Source organism: Daucus carota, chromosome 5 (genome assembly GCF_001625215.2).
Source record: "Daucus carota subsp. sativus chromosome 5, DH1 v3.0, whole genome shotgun sequence".
NCBI lineage: Eukaryota > Viridiplantae > Streptophyta > Magnoliopsida > Apiales > Apiaceae > Daucus > Daucus carota.
Window position 1 is genome coordinate 41,799,291 of NC_030385.2, and position 18,891 is coordinate 41,818,181.

The 18,891-nt window shown below is 36.7% G+C and overlaps 3 protein-coding genes and 1 long non-coding RNA gene across 5 annotated transcripts; 2 read left to right on the forward strand and 2 right to left on the reverse strand.

Annotated features, from left to right (window-relative positions):
* Positions 1 to 1,130: 1,130 nt before the first annotated feature.
* On the forward strand, positions 1,131 to 3,540 carry LOC108220786 (uncharacterized). Its single transcript, XR_001806794.2, has 2 exons — positions 1,131 to 1,484; positions 3,300 to 3,540. It is a non-coding gene; the product is annotated as an uncharacterized LOC108220786 (long non-coding RNA).
* A 2,256-nt stretch (positions 3,541 to 5,796) lies between these two features.
* LOC108223355 (protein INVOLVED IN DE NOVO 2) lies at positions 5,797 to 11,715 on the forward strand. Its single transcript, XM_017397559.2, has 7 exons — positions 5,797 to 5,935; positions 6,929 to 7,837; positions 8,032 to 8,213; positions 8,906 to 8,995; positions 9,091 to 9,381; positions 10,155 to 10,364; positions 11,218 to 11,715. The coding sequence occupies exons 2-7, from the start codon at positions 6,937 to 6,939 to the stop codon at positions 11,446 to 11,448; spliced, it is 1,905 nt and encodes a 634-aa protein (XP_017253048.1). The 5' UTR covers positions 5,797 to 5,935; positions 6,929 to 6,936; the 3' UTR covers positions 11,449 to 11,715.
* Positions 11,716 to 11,912: 197 nt separating this feature from the next.
* On the reverse strand, positions 11,913 to 15,036 carry LOC108222121 (uncharacterized). 2 transcript variants are annotated; one of them, XM_017396024.2, is made up of 8 exons: positions 14,878 to 15,036; positions 13,761 to 13,989; positions 13,281 to 13,674; positions 13,032 to 13,169; positions 12,789 to 12,948; positions 12,542 to 12,692; positions 12,311 to 12,451; positions 11,913 to 12,224 (listed from the first exon to the last, which is right to left on the reverse strand). In XM_017396024.2, exons 1-8 carry the CDS (start codon positions 15,003 to 15,005, stop codon positions 12,027 to 12,029), a joined length of 1,539 nt encoding a protein of 512 aa, XP_017251513.1. In that variant the 5' UTR covers positions 15,006 to 15,036; the 3' UTR covers positions 11,913 to 12,026. The 2 variants fall into 2 exon arrangements, 1 of the variants encoding a protein (XP_017251513.1); XR_010291908.1 differs by having other exon boundaries at positions 12,083 to 12,224; positions 12,537 to 12,692.
* Positions 15,037 to 15,437: 401 nt separating this feature from the next.
* LOC108221769 (serine/threonine-protein kinase-like protein CCR2) lies at positions 15,438 to 18,140 on the reverse strand. The gene has a single exon (XM_017395627.2). The coding sequence runs from the start codon at positions 17,820 to 17,822 to the stop codon at positions 15,579 to 15,581; it is 2,244 nt and encodes a 747-aa protein (XP_017251116.2). The 5' UTR covers positions 17,823 to 18,140; the 3' UTR covers positions 15,438 to 15,578.
* Positions 18,141 to 18,891: the final 751 nt, after the last annotated feature.

Below are 18,891 nucleotides of genomic sequence, written 5' to 3' on the forward strand. Positions count from 1 at the left end.
ATTAGGGTTTAGGCTCGAGTGTTTAGGGCCAATTTAATTTATAGTACAAATTAATCATTCTGCAACCCAAAACTAAACCCTAAAAGTTAATGATTGTAAATTAATTTATTCCGCCGGCATCTCGGCTTCAGGGCCTTCGGCCCTTCAGCCTTGCTTGATTAGGGTTTAGGCTCGAGGGAGTAGGGCCGCCGGCCCTACACCCTAAATCCTAAACTCTAACCGTCGACCAATTTAATATACAGTACCAATTAATCTTTCTAAAACCCAAAACCAAACCTAAACCCTAAATGTTAACGGTTGTAAATTTATTTATTCCGCCGGCGTCTCGGCTTCAGGGCCTTCGGCCCTTCAGCCTCGCTTAATTAGGGTTTAGGCTCGAGGGAGTAGGGCCGCCGGCCCTACACCCTCAATCCTAAACCCTAACCGTCGGCCAATTTAATATACAGTACCGATTAATCTTTCTAAAACCCAAAACCAAACCTAAACCCTAAATGTTAACGGTTGTAAATTTATTTATTCCGCCGGCGTCTCGGCTTTAGGGCCTTCGGCCCTTCAGCCTCGCTTAATTAGGGTTTAGGCTCGAGGGAGTAGGGCCGCCGGCCCTACACCCTCAATCCTAAACCCTAACCGTCGGCCAATTTAATATACAGTACGAATTAATCTTTCTAAAACCCAAAACCATACCTAAACCCTAAATGTTAACAGTTGTAACCCTTTTACCGTCAACCAATTTAATAAACAGTACGAATTAATCATTCTAAAATTCAAATATAAACCCTAACTGTTAACGATTGTTAATTTATTTTATTAAATTTAACTAATATTTTTATATATTTTTAAAAAAACATGTAAAAGGGTCAAATATATATTTTATAATTAATTTGAAGGGGAGCACAAGTATTTTGTGTGTTTTTACGGGCAAAAAGAAAGATTTGCAAGCAAAAAAGAAAGATTAGACAGTGGGGAAAACTTTAAAACGCTAAATGCAGCCGCGTGTTCCCTCTTTTGTAAGACGCTATCTGCCAAGCGTCTCTACTGGTCATTTGGGGCCACTTTTACAAAATCGGTTATTTAGGGCATTAAACTCCAAAATCGTGTTATTTAGGCCCATTTTTCCCTTGTTGCGCTTGTTCAATTTAAAACGAGTGGCAAATGAGCTCATCAAACTCCCCCTACTTAACTGTTGTTCTGTCGCTTCTTCATCTAAAACACTGGAAACGAGTAGACTACAGAGATGCATCTATGGCCATCAACTCGCCTCAGAGACTCGTTCAAGAAAGATTACTTAAACAAACTCCAACTCAACTTTCGTCGCATGAGCTCTCACAAGCAACAAAACTCACCAGACTCTAGTTCCAGCACTACCCTCTTGAACAAAGATGATGTCAATAATAATAATAGTAAAGAAGATGAAGATGATGGGGATTCTTGGGTCTGTTGCAAGGACGTTCTTTTGATTTTCTCCCTGTGTTTCTGCTGTGGAGGTGCTTCTTCTTGCCCTGTTCTTGAATTTACTCATTCTTGATTTATTTTTGTGATTTTAGTGGGCTTTTTTTTATTTGAAGTGGGTTTTGTTTTGTTTTTGATTTGGGTTTATGGGTCTTGTTCGTTTTAATTTGTTGTTAAAATGGATTGTGTGAATTTGTGGTATGATGTGAATTCCCTGTTCTTAAGGATTGAAATTGTAGGCGAGTATATATGAAGGTGGATTGTAGTGGACTGTTTGTAAAAGATTAATTTAGTTTCTGATCATGGTTTGGCGACTTGGGTATAATTTTGGAATCTTTGCAAGTTTTTATGGTTATGAATCCCTTGTTGAAGTTTTTTTTTTTTTTTTTAAAAAATAAATTAAATTTCTGGTATGGTTTTGTGAGTTATGCTTAATTTAGCTGAGCAAGTAAAAGAATTATTGTGGGGTTGAAGTTGAAATACTAAGAATTCTGTTTGTGAGATTTGTTAGTCTTTTTTTACTAACAGGCGACCTTGTTTGCTTAGACTTTAAAGTATGCAACGTTAAGCACAAGTAGACACTACGAGTCTACGAGGAAGAATGAACAGTCAGTTGTTTCCACCATGATAAAATGAATTTAGATGTTGTAATAGAATGAATTCAGATGTTGTGTGTAGAGGGAGTTGAATCCTTGAGATCAAAACCATATACGCAACTTGGTCATCCAAATGAAATGTTAGTAAACTCCCAAAAGATATGACATCGAGGCTTAAGCATTTGCCTCCTAGTCTTTTCTTTGCGAGTTGTGTTATGTGATCAATGCTATTTCTTAATCAAGAGTCAAGATTATTAAATTCTACGATTGAACTTGGAAGTGATACATGACTCTCGCCCAACCTTTGATTTCATGTTATTTAGTAGGTGTTTTTTATTTTGCCAGCACTGTTTCTTTCAGTACACTTCCTTTCTTTTTAATCAGCTAACTCATTTCGTTTAATCAGTAGACCAGTATCGAAACATAATATGGCATGCTAAAGAAACACATTCTGTTTAACCCAACTTATTACAGGAGTTGAAAGGAAGCTGAGTGTGTATAACTTGTAATAGTGTTTTTGCAAAGGATTGATCTGTTTGAAGTTTGAAGCCTCATGTAGATTGGTAAACACTTAATAGGGTCCTCCGACCTACATTTCTGGGCTAAAATACTAAGCGATCAAGGATTTAGTTTTTCATCTTGATTCTGTTATATATTATTTTTGTTTCATGTCCAAATGGGAACCTTAGATGGACAAGTAATCTTATAGAGTCCCCTAATGATGGAGTGACATCGCTTCTCTAGTTCGAACTTAGGTATCCCTTGGATATGAAGCAAAACAGAGATCTTGTTCTGATGCGAGTGATGGGAATAGATGTTACTTTCCCTTATTTATTGAATGTGTTTAGTGCATCCTCTTGTAAAGGGTTACATCAGAACCTGTTTTTTCTTCTTCTGGAAACTGTGGGCCTAAAAACAGTAGAATAATTATTTTGACCGCCTCAATTAAAAAAGAGAGATGTATGTGTATATGTAGTAGATACTCTGGTAATCTTGATATAGATTCTCGTATCTTATTTTTCGTTGTTAGATCTGTTCTATCCTATTACTGATTATCCTAAATATGTCGTCTATGGATGCTTTATGTATAATTCAAATCGGACTGTAGATTAAACAGTTTTCTTGATACCAGATTTCAGAGGAAGCTTGTGTAGATCAGTGATGCAATTCTAATAGTTTAGATATAACATATATTTAAGTTTCTCAGTTTCTCTTCACAGTTTTGTTATGTTATTTGTCTTTCTTCCTATCCAGCTTGTTGCTGACTGGTTATCATGAAGAAATCATCATCGAGCTACTAGTTTGTTTAGACAGCCTGCAACATGGAATGACTACAGAACCATGTATGCGGTGCACTTCCGCAGATTTCTTGAACAACTTTATACATACAATTATGCATTGTTGAAAGAACTAGGTTTTACTGGAATTCAGTCTCATATGTTAATATATATTATACTGTAAATTGTGCTCCATGTTATTGATCTTATTCGGGATCTTTCTGATGGCCCTATTGCTTCACATCTTATACTTATTTAATTTGCACGCAGTGCAGTAGAATATCATGAATTATGAAGCTTGTGTGTGAGCGTACACTACACACACTCGTGATCAGCAGATATCTTTAAATTTCACCGTCTTCTACCCTCGTCTTGAATTCTCCAGATAGTCTAGCTACTAGGCCTAAACCCAACCGAGAAAAGAGGAACTTTACAGATATCTGTTCGTTGTGCTCAATTCTAATCAATGTTTGCTTCAAGACCTGAGAAGGGGTCTATAGATTGGTACAGATAGTAATGGCCTCAACCTGTTCTTTCAGTTGTACTCTGAGCCAGCTTCTTTCTGGGTCTCAAGCTTCTAATTCTCAGCTTCTCAGTGCTGTTCCGTATGATAGGTCATTTAATTGTATTAACTCACTCATTTCGTATTACAGTCATCTTGTATAAGTGTAACATCTTGGGATAGCTCTCATCCAGAAATTTGATGAAAATGATTCCAAATACCACTGCCGGAGAAAATGAGCTCGTCGCATCATATTATAATTCAAAATGCTAGGTTGTTCTACATTTGTCCTCTTTTCTTTTCTACTGTATCATTTTGAAACACTGAACGCAATTTCATCTAAGGCCAGATCTAGCCTTTTCCAATTTCATCTAAGGCCAGATCTAGCCTTTTCATAGCAAAACATAACACGATCTAGTAATTTTTTTCCAAGAAAACAAAATACTACATTATCCAGCATTGATAACTAATATTTGGATCATTTCTCCCAATTCTTTTGAAATTTTGTCGTCTTTTCTCCTAAACAAACTATATGTGTCGTGAGATTACTCGCTATCAATTTCATTAAATGATATGTTATCAGGTAAATTAAACTAATACATCAAATAGTAATATAATACAGTATTATAAAATATTCGATTTTTAATCCGATCAATCTTTCAAATTAATCTCCGATTAATTCCCGAACAGTACTTTCATCTATTAATCTTGATTTCCGATTTTTGTAATATCATCATTATAGAATTATAGAAATACGTTAAAAAAAGACAATAAAGGTGGTTTACAGCTGCGGTGAACCCAAGGTAATGTCCCTTGCCGGTTTTGACTCCGACGTAAAAAGTTCTCAAATTTAGTGCTTTGTTGGGCATGAGTATGACCCTACTTCACAGCGTCACTTCTATCAAAAAGAGTAAAAAAACACTGACAGTGTCACTGACATGAGTCACGTTATCACGCATTCACATGGCTGATTCAATAATTGAGTGTCAATTTTAATTTGTTGAATTGAAAATTTTAATTTTAATTGAGTGACAAGTAAATTTTGTACATGTAAATTTCAATTTAATCCATTTTTACTAAAACATGTTATTTAAATCTCAGTAAAAAAATTTATCCGGTCACTACATATTCGATGCCAATATGTTGTTGTACCCCCGCAGATATTTCCCTCTCTAACCAAACAATAGTGAGTCATGAGCTGAGACTTACCTAAACTTTGGAGAGAGTTCGATCCTGACTCAAGATAAATGCTGGCGGCATGCTTAACACACGCAAATCGGACGGGAAGTGGTGTTTCCAGTGGCGGACGTCTTCAATGAAAAATTAAATGAGATAATAACATATTATAACTAATAATATTCTCAGACTTCCCTATTAAATCATGTTATAATCATTTCAAATATGATAGAATATAAATTTGATATAAAATTTGTTACAAAACACCTTGTTACCAATTGACAATTATTGCGATTTAACTGGAATGGTTGCAGTTTACTTTTACATGATAAAATATGCGGTAGTAATCACATCAAAGTCTTGTTCAGAAAAAAATATTATGAAATCATATATTAAAAGTGTCTTAAAAAATATGTCAAAAAAATATATAAAAATCCAAGGGATATAGAAAGGCAATTAATATGACCAATATTATCGAAATAAATGATATTATAATTTAACAAATTTAACCGTATATTTCATGTCCAATTTTTCCAAAATTATTAAAAATACTAGGGTGTCACAATGTTTTGGCTAGTTTTGGAGACGCTGTTTGTATGTTCGACATGACAAAATATGCTTTTTAGACTAAAGATTTTAGCCCAATAAGAAAACAAAAAATTTACAAACAACTACAAGTAAATATTACTACAGTACAAGTGAATTCACATGTCCCAACAACTCTATACACAGTTATATACCAACGTAGGTTTTTCCGTATGCAGCGTAATCAAATAATTTCATATTTCATAAATAAAATAATACTTCTATACACAGTATATATACAAGTAGGTACGAGGGGTTGTAAAAATAGAGGCTCACTGCCGCATCACTGCAGTCTCTCCACTCAGTTTCTCTCATTTCCACCCAAATTAAAACCCTAAAACCCTAATTCAGTAAGTTTCTTCAATTTCCCCCGTCTTCACTATGACCCATCTTTAATTTTGATGTAAAGATGGTTTCTTTACACCAATCTGTTGTAAAGATAGCATCTTTTTATTAATTTGTTATGACCCAACTTTGATTTTGATGTAAAGATTGAATCTTTATGTCAATTTGCTGTAAAGATGCTATCGTTAATGTTATGATCGTTTCATCTGTCACAGTGCGTGTTTGTGCTGCAGTGCATTGTGAATTCTTGCTTATGATGTTCTATATGAATTGAGTTGTTTGGATTAATTGTTTTTCTTATTAAATATGTGATTTTGTGTTGGGATGTGTGTTTATGCTACACAGCATGTAATTCTTGCTTAAAATGTTCATATGTAGTATGGTTGGTTTGATTAAGTTATTTTCCCTATTAAAAATGTGATCTTTTGGGGGAATTGGGATGATTTCTTGTTTCTTGTTTGGTTGAATATTTGATTTGCCTTCGGAGCTATAATCTTTCAGTTTTTGTTTGATTGATCTGTCACATAATGTTTGTGGTTGTTTGTCTGTGCTACACAGCATTGCGATTCTTTCTTATATTGTCCATATGTGATTTGAGGGGTTTGATTAGATTGTTTTTCTTATTAAAAATATATCGTTTTTGGAAAAAGTCGGATAGTTTTTCCTATGGTTAGTTGGTTGAATATTTGTTGCCATTGGAGCTATCATTTTTTCTGGTGAGTGTAGCTTGATCTGTCACATGGTTCTCTTGTGCTCCTGACCATTGTGAATCTTGAATATATTTTCCGTATTAACTTTTGGGCAAATCAGTACAATTCTTCCTTCTATATACATAGAAGACCTCGATTGTAAGTATATATAGATAACTCTAGAGCCGAAAGAACTTGTCATATGTCATGGTTTAAAAACCATGGGACCATCTGATTTATGAGTTTAGACATAATTTACATAACTGCTGTTGTCTAATATCTATAAAATCATATCTGCTTATTTGACAGATTCTGCTATGAGTAGTTCTGGGGAGGATACGGACATAAGTGATACTGAAATTGAGGAGTATCAAGAAAAATCCTATGAAGAGCTGAAAAACGGGGAGAAATGTGTGAAAACATCAGATACCACTTTTGCTTGCCCTTATTGTCCAAGTAAAAAAAGGAAGCGAGATTATCAGTACAGGGAACTGTTACAACATGCTGGCGGCGTGGGCAAAGGCAGTTCAAAGCGAACTGCAAGAGACAAGGCAAACCATCTTGGATTAGCTAAATACTTGGAAATTGATATGACCGATGCTTCTGGTCCATCTCAGGCTTTGGCGAAGGTTGATAGTCCTGCAGAGTATGATGGTGACGAGGTTTTTGTCTGGCCATGGCTGGGAATTGTTGTTAACATTCCAACTGAATTTAAGGATGGACGGTATATTGGAGGAAGTGGTTCTAAGCTAAGAGACCAACTAGCCGCCAGAGGTTTTAATCCCACGCGAGTTTCACCTTTGTGGAACTATAGGGGTCACTCTGGCACTGCTGTGGTTGAATTTAATAAGGATTGGTCTGGGTTTACCAATGCCATGGCATTTGAAAAGGCTTATGATGCTGATCAACATGGAAAGAAAGACTGGAAAGCAAAAGGCCAGAAGTCTGGTATATATGGATGGGTTGCTCGTGCTGATGATTACAAGCAAGGTGGCATTATTGCGGATCATCTGCGTAAGATTGGAGATCTTAGGACTATATCGGAAATTTTGGAAGACGAAGCTAACAGGACTAGTAAACTTGTATTAAACTTGGCAAATGTGATTGAGGTTAAGCAGAAGCATTATGAAGAGATGCAAACCAAGTATGCTGAGACCACCAACTCTTTGAACAAGTTAATTGAAGAAAAAGATAAACTTAATCAATCATATAACGAAGGTTAGTTTTCCTTTTTTGTTGTATAGTTTTTTGTTTATAATAAATCGGAATCTGGGAGGGGTGAACTGATCAATCACAACAGAGATAGACTTCTTTATTAGGGATCACTGACCATATTGTTCTGTCATTATGTATTCATATTTAGTCTACCAAACTGGTTTGGTTGAATGCTTCTATACTATTGCATGATGCAGAGCTAAGGAAAATTCAGGATAACGCTCGGCAACATTTCCAGAAAATATTTAAGGAGCATGAAAAGAATAAGCAGCTATTAGAAACTCAAAAGAGAGAACTCGAAACGCGTGGTCAAGAATTGGAGAAACGTGAGACCCAAAATGAATATGAAAGAAAAAAGCTCGCTGAAGATATTGAAGAGGTTTGCCAGATGTTACTTTGTTTTCCGCATTCTATATATTGATTGAATTATATCTTTCTTACAGGTTGAATTGATCACTAAAAGGATCTTTTACATAGTAATATTCTCAAAGCTAGGTTTTTAGTGTAATTTCTGACTTGTTAAACCTGTCCTTAACCTGTACCCTATGTAAATCAGTAAATGCCTTCATTTTTTAATCAATATTGGCTGCTGGTTTTTGAAGTGCTGTAAGCTATCATTTTGATTGTCCATCAAGGTGTTAGAGTATGGTGGTACATATCTATCAAACTGAAAGGCTATATAGAAAACCCAAGTGTGACCGAAAGATGTAATTAGCAGCAGTATCATCCTTTTCGAAGCAATTGTAGTTATCCAGCCATATAAGGCACTCGTTTAAGACAGCGTTGAAGACAATGGCTTCCATTTAGAAACATACAAGTTAAATTTGTTGATTACTCATCACTTGCATTTACGTGAATTAACTATATGATCAAGATGTGGTAGCTTTACTTGTACTTAAAAATATGCAGACTAATTTTTCCTGGCATTGTTTGTGCAACTAAACACTGATGAATATATGCAAGAGTGTGCATAGTGACTGTTTATATAAAAGGAAAATAAATCTATGAGTACTATGTTATTCTCTGATTTTATTTTGTAATCGTGTGAGACCATGTATCTCTGCTTTCCAGAATTCAGTTAGAAATAGTTCCTTGCAACTGGCAGCTGATGCGCAAAAGAGGGTTGACGAAAGTGTCATGAAATTGGCAGCAAATCATAAGGTCTGTAATTGTTTATCTTGCTTTTAATGACTTTCTGCAATGAATTAATGTTCAAATATCGGAAACTTATGATTTTTAACTCAATTTTATTTCAGGCACAAAAAGAAGATTTGGACCGCAGGGTACTGCAACTGCAAACACAGCTGGATGCAAAACAAGCTGTTCAGCTAGAAATTGAGCAACTCAGAGGAAATTTAAATGTAGTAAAGCACATGGTGGGAGACGATGGGGATTTGGAAGTTCTTAGGAAGGTGGAAGATATACACAAATCCTTAAGAGAAAAAGAAGGAGAATATGAAGATCTACAAGCGTTGAACCAAGCTTTAATTATCAAAGAACGGAAAAGCAATGACGAGCTGCAGGAAGCTCGTAAGGAATTGGTTACTGTAAGTTTGCCTGCTAAATTAAGTATATATCTATGCCATATTATAAAATCCGAAGTAATGCATGTGTGTTTGGTTGATTTGTAATTTGGTATGGCGGGTTATAACCGTTAGATATCTTTATGGCGGGCTATAGCTGTATCTTAAAGTAAATAGATCACAGTCGTTAGATCCTATAGAAAATAATATTCTATATTTTAATATCTAAAATGCAACTAAGGTTTTAAGGTTCGAATCCCCGTCAACAACATATTAATGTCAAACACTTATATCATCTGTTTCAAACATACAAACATAACATATTGTAGTTTATTTTTTAAAAACATACACATATATTTTTTAATTTAAAATTATAATTCACTGTTTACTTTAGAAACGCATATAAAAAATTATATAATGGTAAAGAAGACTAATGTGCTAGTATATATTAAATTTCAGAGAGATCTTTAACTTTTTCATCGAGTAGAACGATATAGTGTGGAGCTTTGCTGTTTATGGTGTGTCTTTTAGTCATATTGGTAATTGTTTATATCTAACTATGGTTACCATTGATAAAGAATTTTTGATCTGTAATAAATATTATGTTAGTAAAGCAATCTGTACGTATATATTCTATTTTTTCCGTAGCTGAGAGATTTCTGAGTATGATCTGGCTTTCCTTACTTGTCCTAGGTAACTAGATATATATATAAACTATATATGTTAGATAAAGCTTCTTATAGTATCTAGCTGCTTCCGCTTTTATGAGGAAATTACTAATCATATTTTTATTGCAGGCATTATCAGATATATCAAAAAATTCTCATATTTCTGTGAAGAGAATGGGTGAGCTGGATCCCAAACCTTTCCTGGAAGCAATGAAGCGAAAATACAGTGAAGAAGAAGCAGAAGACAGAGCTTCTGACCTGTGCTCTATGTGGGCGGAACACCTCCGAGATCCTGATTGGCATCCATTAAGAGTAATCGAAGTAGATGGGAAGCATAAGGTATTATTGTTCATTTCTATTTATAATAGAAGCAGGAAACATGTTATAATGTTTATGTTGTTTTTGTAGAATATATCTTATGTTTTATATGTAGCACGAGTTAAGTGACACTTGCTAATCTGAATTTGGTTCATCCTTCAAGTTGGTACATGGTGTTTAATTTAAGCAGTTAGAAATTATATTTTAAATTTTTTTGAATCCTTGTATGTTTTTCATGTGCGTCCAGAAATTGCGTGCATTGTGTAGCTACTAGCTAATGATGGACATCAGCTGAAACACAACTAACAGTTGCAAGTCCCTTTAGTTTATTGACTGTCAATGTGTACCTTTCTTTGGATTAGAGTGGAAAATATTAACTTGAGTAAACGCTAGGATTTCATCCACTAAGTGTTCGGTAGGAAGTTCTTATGTTTCGCAATTTAAGACCTCTGGTATCACTTGCAATTTATGTGTGGAACATGTATTACATGGTATTTGCCAGTTAAAGACAGTTCTATGATAATGTTGTAACTTAGTTAGGTGTGTTGTATTTACTACCATGTGCTTAGTAGCATGAGATGGAAAAGAATAGAGTGGAAATTTTCTTATTCTGCTTGCTTTTGTAGTTTTCTTCTGTCGGCTTTTGTTTTGTATTGGAAAATCATATTTACGCAATACAGTAGAGCTTCGAGAGCCTCAGCATTCCCATTTCTTTTTCATAATAAACTTGGACAAGCTATTGATTTGTTTAGTTAATATATGGTATTCCCATTTCCTATTTTATGATAAACTTGGATATGCTTTTGTTTTTTGAAATTCATAAACTTCGATATGCTATTCGTTTGTTTGGTTAATATATGGTTTATTGGTTCAGGAAATAATTGATGAGCAAGATGAAAGATTAAAAAGCTTGAAGAAAGAACTTGGCGAGGACGCGTACAATGCAGTGACTGCAGCTCTAAGAGAGGTAAACGAGTACAACCCAAGCGGAAGATACATCACGTCGGAAGTGTGGAACTACAAAGAGGGTAGAAAAGCTACTTTGGAAGAGGGAGTTAATTTCTTACTTAAATTATGGAAAGATCGGATGGAAAAAGGGCTTTAAAATTGATTGTCCTTTACGGGGCACCTGTGCTTCGTGGAAGAAGTTTAATCTCTGGATGTGTATAACTATCTACCGGTGAATGATCCGGGCATCACTATGATGTATGGATCATGCTTATGTACTCTGTTTCGAACTTGGTAACTATGTGAGTGTTGGTTTGCTTGTTTGTGTATGGGTGTGCTCTGTTAGTCTATTTGGAAGAGCAGGATACAATATCAAGCTGAGTAAAATTTAGCTGAAATGATAATATGCTTGATGAGTTTGCAACATCTCTTTGTCAAATTTGTTTCATGTCTGATTTTTCTTTTCCCATATAAAAATTATTATCTTTATTTAGAAATAATATTAAAGTTCATTTGATTAGTGTTTCGGTTAATGAAAACTAACAGGAAGCTTAGACTAGTGTCTTTTTTAGAACACCAATTGAAAACATTTGCATAAACTAGCAAATCTAAAATCAATAGTTGTTTGAAAGCATTGTTTTAAAAGTCGGTGATTAATATTAATCCCTGTTTCGTAGCCGTGATTACATGAGAAACTTATTAGAAGTATGGCTGTATGGGTCGTGTGTAACATGTTCATTCTGGCAAGTATGAGAGATCTTGCAGTATCTGCTCCAAAACTATTGAACAAGCAAACAATCCGAGCCCCCAGAGCCCCAGTCCTGCTCTAGACATCGCCGTCTTGTTCCCAGTGTCGTCGTAATTCCTCTGGTACATTACATAAGCCATTGCTGGTGGAAGAACTCCATACAAAATCGTCATGCAGTAACCTCCCTGTTCACGAACAGAAAGCGGAGTTATTTTATTCAGATTGCTTCACATTGGAGGATGGAATGGAATAGAGGAGAAAATGAACGTACTGCAATGTCCGTGGCAGCAGAGCATGCATCTGGAACTATAGTTGACACACAGAGGGTTGGCGCGACCACCATTGTTGTTGCTGTCACATTTGCTTTATTCTTTCTCCACCATTTGCTTAGCCAATGTTGTTTGCTTGGTTCCTGCCAGATTTTTGCATTTTATTTTAGTACCGCCAGACTGAGTCTAGTCGATGAGAATAAGAACATCAAGCAGATCGTTAAGCACCTAACTGGAATTAGTTTCGAGGGAGGACTCTCTGATAGCGTACTTAGTTGTTCCTTGTAGAACTGAGAGAAGCTCAAGAGAGTCCCGATTATTGATGTTCCTATAGCTAGTAGAGAGAAGGCCTCTACCATAACTGAAACGCCAGGCCATTTCGCGCTATATCAAGCACAAAGGCTTATAACTGGTTAAAATCAAGATTTCAGATGGATCTGTGCACTCTAACTCCATAAGGAACAAGTAAAATCAAGTTACCTCATTAGCAGTTCAACAGGGTCTGTGAACTGGTGAGCCTGAGATGAGAGGCCAAGTGCTATCGCGTTCCAAACAAGAAACGCTAACAATGGAACTACACTTCCTAGCAAAAGAGAAGCCCTTATACGTCGTACATCCCCCTCCAAATATGCACAAAGAACTGCATAAATGGCATTGTCATTTGCCTTGCCCTAAATCAATCATAACAGAAATGCACACAAACTCAAAAGCACACACTCTTACCAGGTACAAGATCATGATAGACCAACGAAAAGATCATCACTGGAATCGTGGATGGAACTTTTGTCCAGTCTCCGTTTGCCTCAAATCCAGACCATCCTCCATATGCCACCACCAGAACCTCAATCAACGCAAGCAAACCTGTTTCACCAACTCAAACACATCTTAGCCTAACATACAGAAACTACCATGACATCGACGCAGCCACACTGTAAACAAACACAAGTCTAATTTCCAGTTTCAAATTCATACCTATCATAGAAACAGTGAGCCATTGGTTAACTTGATCAGTGGTGCGCGTTCCACCAACAGTAATCAGAGTACTGAAGATAGCAGTAAACAAGAAGGCTGAAGCCGACTCGGGAATATTTAACAAATGGTTAAGGATCTCCCCAGACTTAGAACTGTAAGCAATCATAGAAGTGTAACCTAAGAAAACATAGGTGACAGTAGCCAAGGAACCACCCAACTCTCCAAGTGACTCTTGTGCCATTGTTCTAATAGAAATTATTTCTAATTCATTCTCTTTTAAGCCACTCTTCTTATTTTTCTTTAGCAAACCAACATTCACTTCAACTAGCAGAAGTGCTTCAATCAAAAGAAATGCCCAACATACAGTAATTGATATTGTGCTTGGAATTAGCCCCTGTTTGTCAAAGTAAACTAATCATATAACTTGCGTAAACGAACATAAAGGTATCTAATTAAAATTTATGAAGAGTAAGAGATTACTGCAGGAGAAGTTTTCTTAGGGAGAGTAAGAATTCCAGAGCCAATGCTGGTGCCAATGATCAAAGCAACTGCACCAGCTATAGTTCCTTTCTTCGACGAACCGTCTGGAGTCTCTTCTTTCAGCTGTGCAAGCCATTTAAACTTTTTCTGCGGCTGCACAGCACGAAGCTTCAAACTATGTGTTGATTTTTCTCGTCGTAAACTGCAGGTGTAAGAATTGCCACAGGTGCTGCAACAGTAGGGTTAAAAATGGGGCGGGTTCGGGGCGGGGACTTCATTTCCCAGCCCCGCCCCACATAATTTTTTCCTGCCCCATCCCCGCCCCATTCCCCGCGGGGATTTATTTTTAATCCCCATCCCCACCCCATCGGGGACTTAATATAATTTCGCCCCGCCCCGCCCCGCTTCTATAATATTACACCTTTAAATAATTATTTTAAAATTAATTAATTTTTTCTTCAGAATTTAATAAAAATATAGGAGACATGTATATTAAAAGCAAAAAACTAATTATAATAGAAATCAAAGAGACATGTTATACATTGTAAAATTATAGTTTTGTGTATTAAAAATAATAATATTAAATATAATAAATATATTATATTAAATATAATAAAAATATTATATTAAATATAATTATTTATTTATATTAAATATATGTGGGGCGGGGCGGGGAATCCCCGCGGGGATTCAACAAATACCATACTTGCCCCATATTTTGGCGGGGCAGAAAATCATTCCCCGTCACTGCCCCATTCCCCATATTAGCGGGGCGGATCTGCCCCATTCGGAGCGGGTTAGGGCGGGTTCCCCATTTTCCCCACCCCATTTTTAACCCTATGCAACAGTCATTAAAATCACAAAAGCATGAGAAATTAGTGATCTAAAGCAAAGTGGATTAAAATGATTGTGAGCAGGGGTGGATCTAGACGCACAGGGGAAACGTATCCCCCTAATAATTTTTTGACAATTTTACACCATTCTAAATCTTACAAAATTATAGAAGTTCGCCAGAAAATTTGAATATATATAAGTGTTTTTCGAAAATTTGTCTGGTACCCGAAGAAACCAATCCTAGATCCGCCCTTGACTGTGAGAGTGAGGAGTTACATCATACATGCTGATATTTGACTGATCTTTTATGTTCTGGACATAACATGTTGCCCATGAATCCGATATTGTCTTGGGATTTACATGATTCTTTTGCTGAGAATGCAGAGAGGAAGGAATATAGTGTAAATTCATGAAGGCAAACAAGAATACAGAGTTTGAATGAAGATTGAAGGGCTAAATGGAATATGCAAGATTCTTGGAAGTGGGGTCCTTGAAAGAAAACATGAGTGGTGAGAATGAGCTTTCAACTAAAAGCAACCAATGCTAGAGTGAGTGGTAGGGCTAGGATATTTTGACTTGTATACCACATGTTAATCAACTCTATTCTTGATATTTTGTATGAAAATATACAACATTGTTTTTCCAGATTACTAGGCAGCTATTTCTGATATTCTGAAAGTAAAGGACATTCACAGTGACCGCGATTGGATAGCCCAAGTGGTGCGTTTATACTCTGTTATCACATATCCAGATTCGACTCTCGCTCACCCAAAGAAATTATTAGAGCAGTCCTTAAAAAAACTCCAGTAAATTCACTTGCAAATTACAAGGGAAAAAAAAGTGGACTTCAAGAGTCGAGACTTGTTTTTAAATAAATGAAAACACAATATACGACATACCTGCAACAGATTTTTGTTGCAGGGAAAAACACTACCTGATCCTGGAACCAGATAATGAAAATATGAAGTGAAACAACTGAGACAATCACAATGTCAGACCAATCTTTACAATCTGATCCAGCCAAAGAACAATATCACTTATGCCAGCGCGTTCGTTTGGATTTTCCTTCAGAGCCAGCTCTGCAACGTCTGCAAGTTTCAGCAATGGTTCCACATTTCTTGGCAAGGCTGTGTTTCTGTCGAAAATGGCAGCTGCCCTGCCCCGTCTTATTAGAGGCAAAGCCCAGTCGACGATGGCTGGAGGTTCAAATTCACATTCGTAAGCCTTTCTGCCACTCAAAATCTCCAGAAGAACAATCCCAAAATTATAAACATCATTTTCTGTACTTCCAGTTGAATCCGTGTCATTAACACTCAAAAGTCCGAAGTCAGAAACTCTTGCATCCCAGTTAGAGTCCAAGAGAATATTTGAGGCCTTCAAATTATGATGAACAATAGGAGGAGAAGCTACTTTGTGAAGGTATTCGAGCCCTTCTGCAGCTTGTAATGATATCTTCAACCGCAGATTCCAGTCGAGAGGAGAGAGTTCCCCGTGGAGATGATCATGAAGTGTCCCGTGTGGCATGAGCTCGTATACCAGTAACCTCTCCCCCATATCCGAGCAATAGCCCAGCAAGTTCACAATATGATTATGTCGGATATTGCAGAGAATGTCTAGTTCTGCTTCAAATTCCCGGCCATTAGTACGGATTATAGTGGCAGCATTAGCCCTTTTGACAGCCACTTGAGTACCATCAGCAAGTGTGGCTTTGTACACAAATCCATAGCTTCCGCGTCCAAGCTCATTAAACTCCTTGAAACCATTTGTAGCGTCTTTTAATTCTGAGAGACGGAACACCTGTGCAGTTCCAATTGTAGCTGTTGCAGAAATGGATAGTTCATGGTCAAGGCTGGGCTCAGCCTCCACAGACTGCTTGCGGAAGCAGGAGAAGCACTGTGATTTATCCTTGTCCTCATTAGAACTTGCAAAAAATAGAGGAATAACACAGCAGCCTGTGACAACTAAAACCAAAAGTATTACACAAGATCCAACGATAATCACTAACATCTTGATGTTCCGCTCTTTAGGTAGGTTCTTGGATGAAGAGTGAACCCCGCAGACATCCCAGCAAGACTCGCTCTGGCAGAGAGAACACGCGCTGCATATTCTGTCCACATTCTTACTACATTGGCTAGATGGGAAAAATCCTTTTGAGCAATTTGACCCACAAGGCAAGCAGATCTTCAAGTCTGGCTGAACACATACACTAGCCAATTCCGCTTCATTAAGAATACTAACATTGAATGAGAACTTACCATCACCACAAGAACTTGCAGAACAAATCCCCGGACTACATAACTGCAATGGGGGACTGTAATTTGGGGGAGACTGCCCTTGAACATCCCAACAATCAAGAACTAAATCCGCTTCCCTAACCCCACAACTCGTGGATTCAGACGAAGCAATTGCAGTAAAGCCATAATCTTTTGGGATTGCAGAAGACTTAATGCTCCCCCAACATTCAATCCCATGATCATCCTCTCGAATTCCGCAGAAATGATGGGCACCAGCTGATAAGGCCACAAAACTAATGCCTCCAGGGAAATCACCAAATTCCCTGGAATCTCCCCAGCATAACAACTCACCAGATTTACTAGAAATCCCACAAACAGAACCCCTCCCAGAAGCTAAAATCTTCACACTCCCTGAAACCCCCAATTTACCCGATTTCGGACCCCAGCAGACAACCCCTCCATCCTTAAGCACACCACAGCTAAACCCATCCCCAGAAACAATATCCCTAAAAACAGACTCCCCCACATAAGGCTCAAAAAATGAAGCATTATACACAAGAACATTATTTAAAAACTCCCAACAATCCACATTTCCATACTCAACATCACCATAATAAGACCCCCTAATAGCACAGACATGATTCTTGCCAGCAGCTATTTTCAAATAAGTACTAGACTTAAAACCAGGTTGAACAAGAAATGTACCAGGACTAGACAATGTCCAACAATAAGGCTCCGAACGATTCGCAGTGATGCCGCACAGAAACTCCTCTCCACCAGAAAGAGCCACCATAGCTGGCAAAGTACTAACATATGCCAAAGAAGAAGAAGATGATTTGTTATTGTTCTTCTCCCAGCAAATAATCTCTTGCTTACCACCTGCATCAATGGCACAGAAGAAACCATTCTCACCAAATGCAGCTGCAATGGGGCCTAATGAGCCATACCCAAATGCAGATATGGCCAGTGATGACAGCAGAATGAGCAACAACATTATGTGATTTTGGTTTTGAAATGCTATGAAACTCTTAGTATCATGGAGTTGCAGGGGAAAGTCAGTTTCGAGTTGGATTGCAAGAATAAATATATATAGTGGCCTACGGCCAAGTTTGGAAAATATGGTCTCAAATATTTTTTCAAGATTAATCGAGAAGGTACCGATTTTTCGAGATCAGCCGATGATGGAAACAGTTGAAGTAAAAGAAAGGGAAGAATCTGAACAAGTGGAATTGACTTGATAATATAGAAATGGATACATGCAAACTAAAAAAATATTCTGAATCTGAGACCAAACTAAGGATCGATCTGTCATGCATGTGTATAGCGGATCAAAGTATTAAATACAATGTATGTACATAAGTACTTATTGACTTGTATTTACAGTCAAATTTTTGCCCCTTTTTTCACTCTTGCTTATATGCAGCATCTATATTCTTTCAGCTCTTGCGTTTCTTAGGTGCTTGCAGACTATTTTATAAAAATGGCGCTTCATGCAAAGTTTGACATAACTATAAACTGGTCTCTCAATCTTGTAGAAATCGGAAATTAAACGAGTGACTTATCGATTTATAATTTATTTGAGATTTATCATATATTTCTTTGATTAAAATAATTTTTAAAATTAATCAGAGATTTTCAAATAAATAAGAATCTTTAAAACACCGCTCCGATATATATATCCTATCTCTCTAAGTTTTTTATGAATTTCAAATTATTTTTCTGAGGATATTTTTATAATTTTAAGATGATGTGAATAAATTTTAAGAAGAGCACGTCTCCCAGAGCAAACCGCCAACTCAAGTCAACACCAACCGGAGATGAAACAACGATCATGCAGATCAGTTGAAACTTAGGACGCCAGATGATGAAAAAATAATAAATGACGATTGTTTAAGCATCGGCATAATGATTAATTTGAACGATTTAGCAATAATTAAATTAGTTGAAATAATTGTGACTAGATGCTGGGAATTTAAAATTATAGAATGGTGGATACTCATGTATGAGCAAAGAGAATAATACGGAGGAAACAGGGTGTAGGAGGGGGAGATAACATCAGGCTA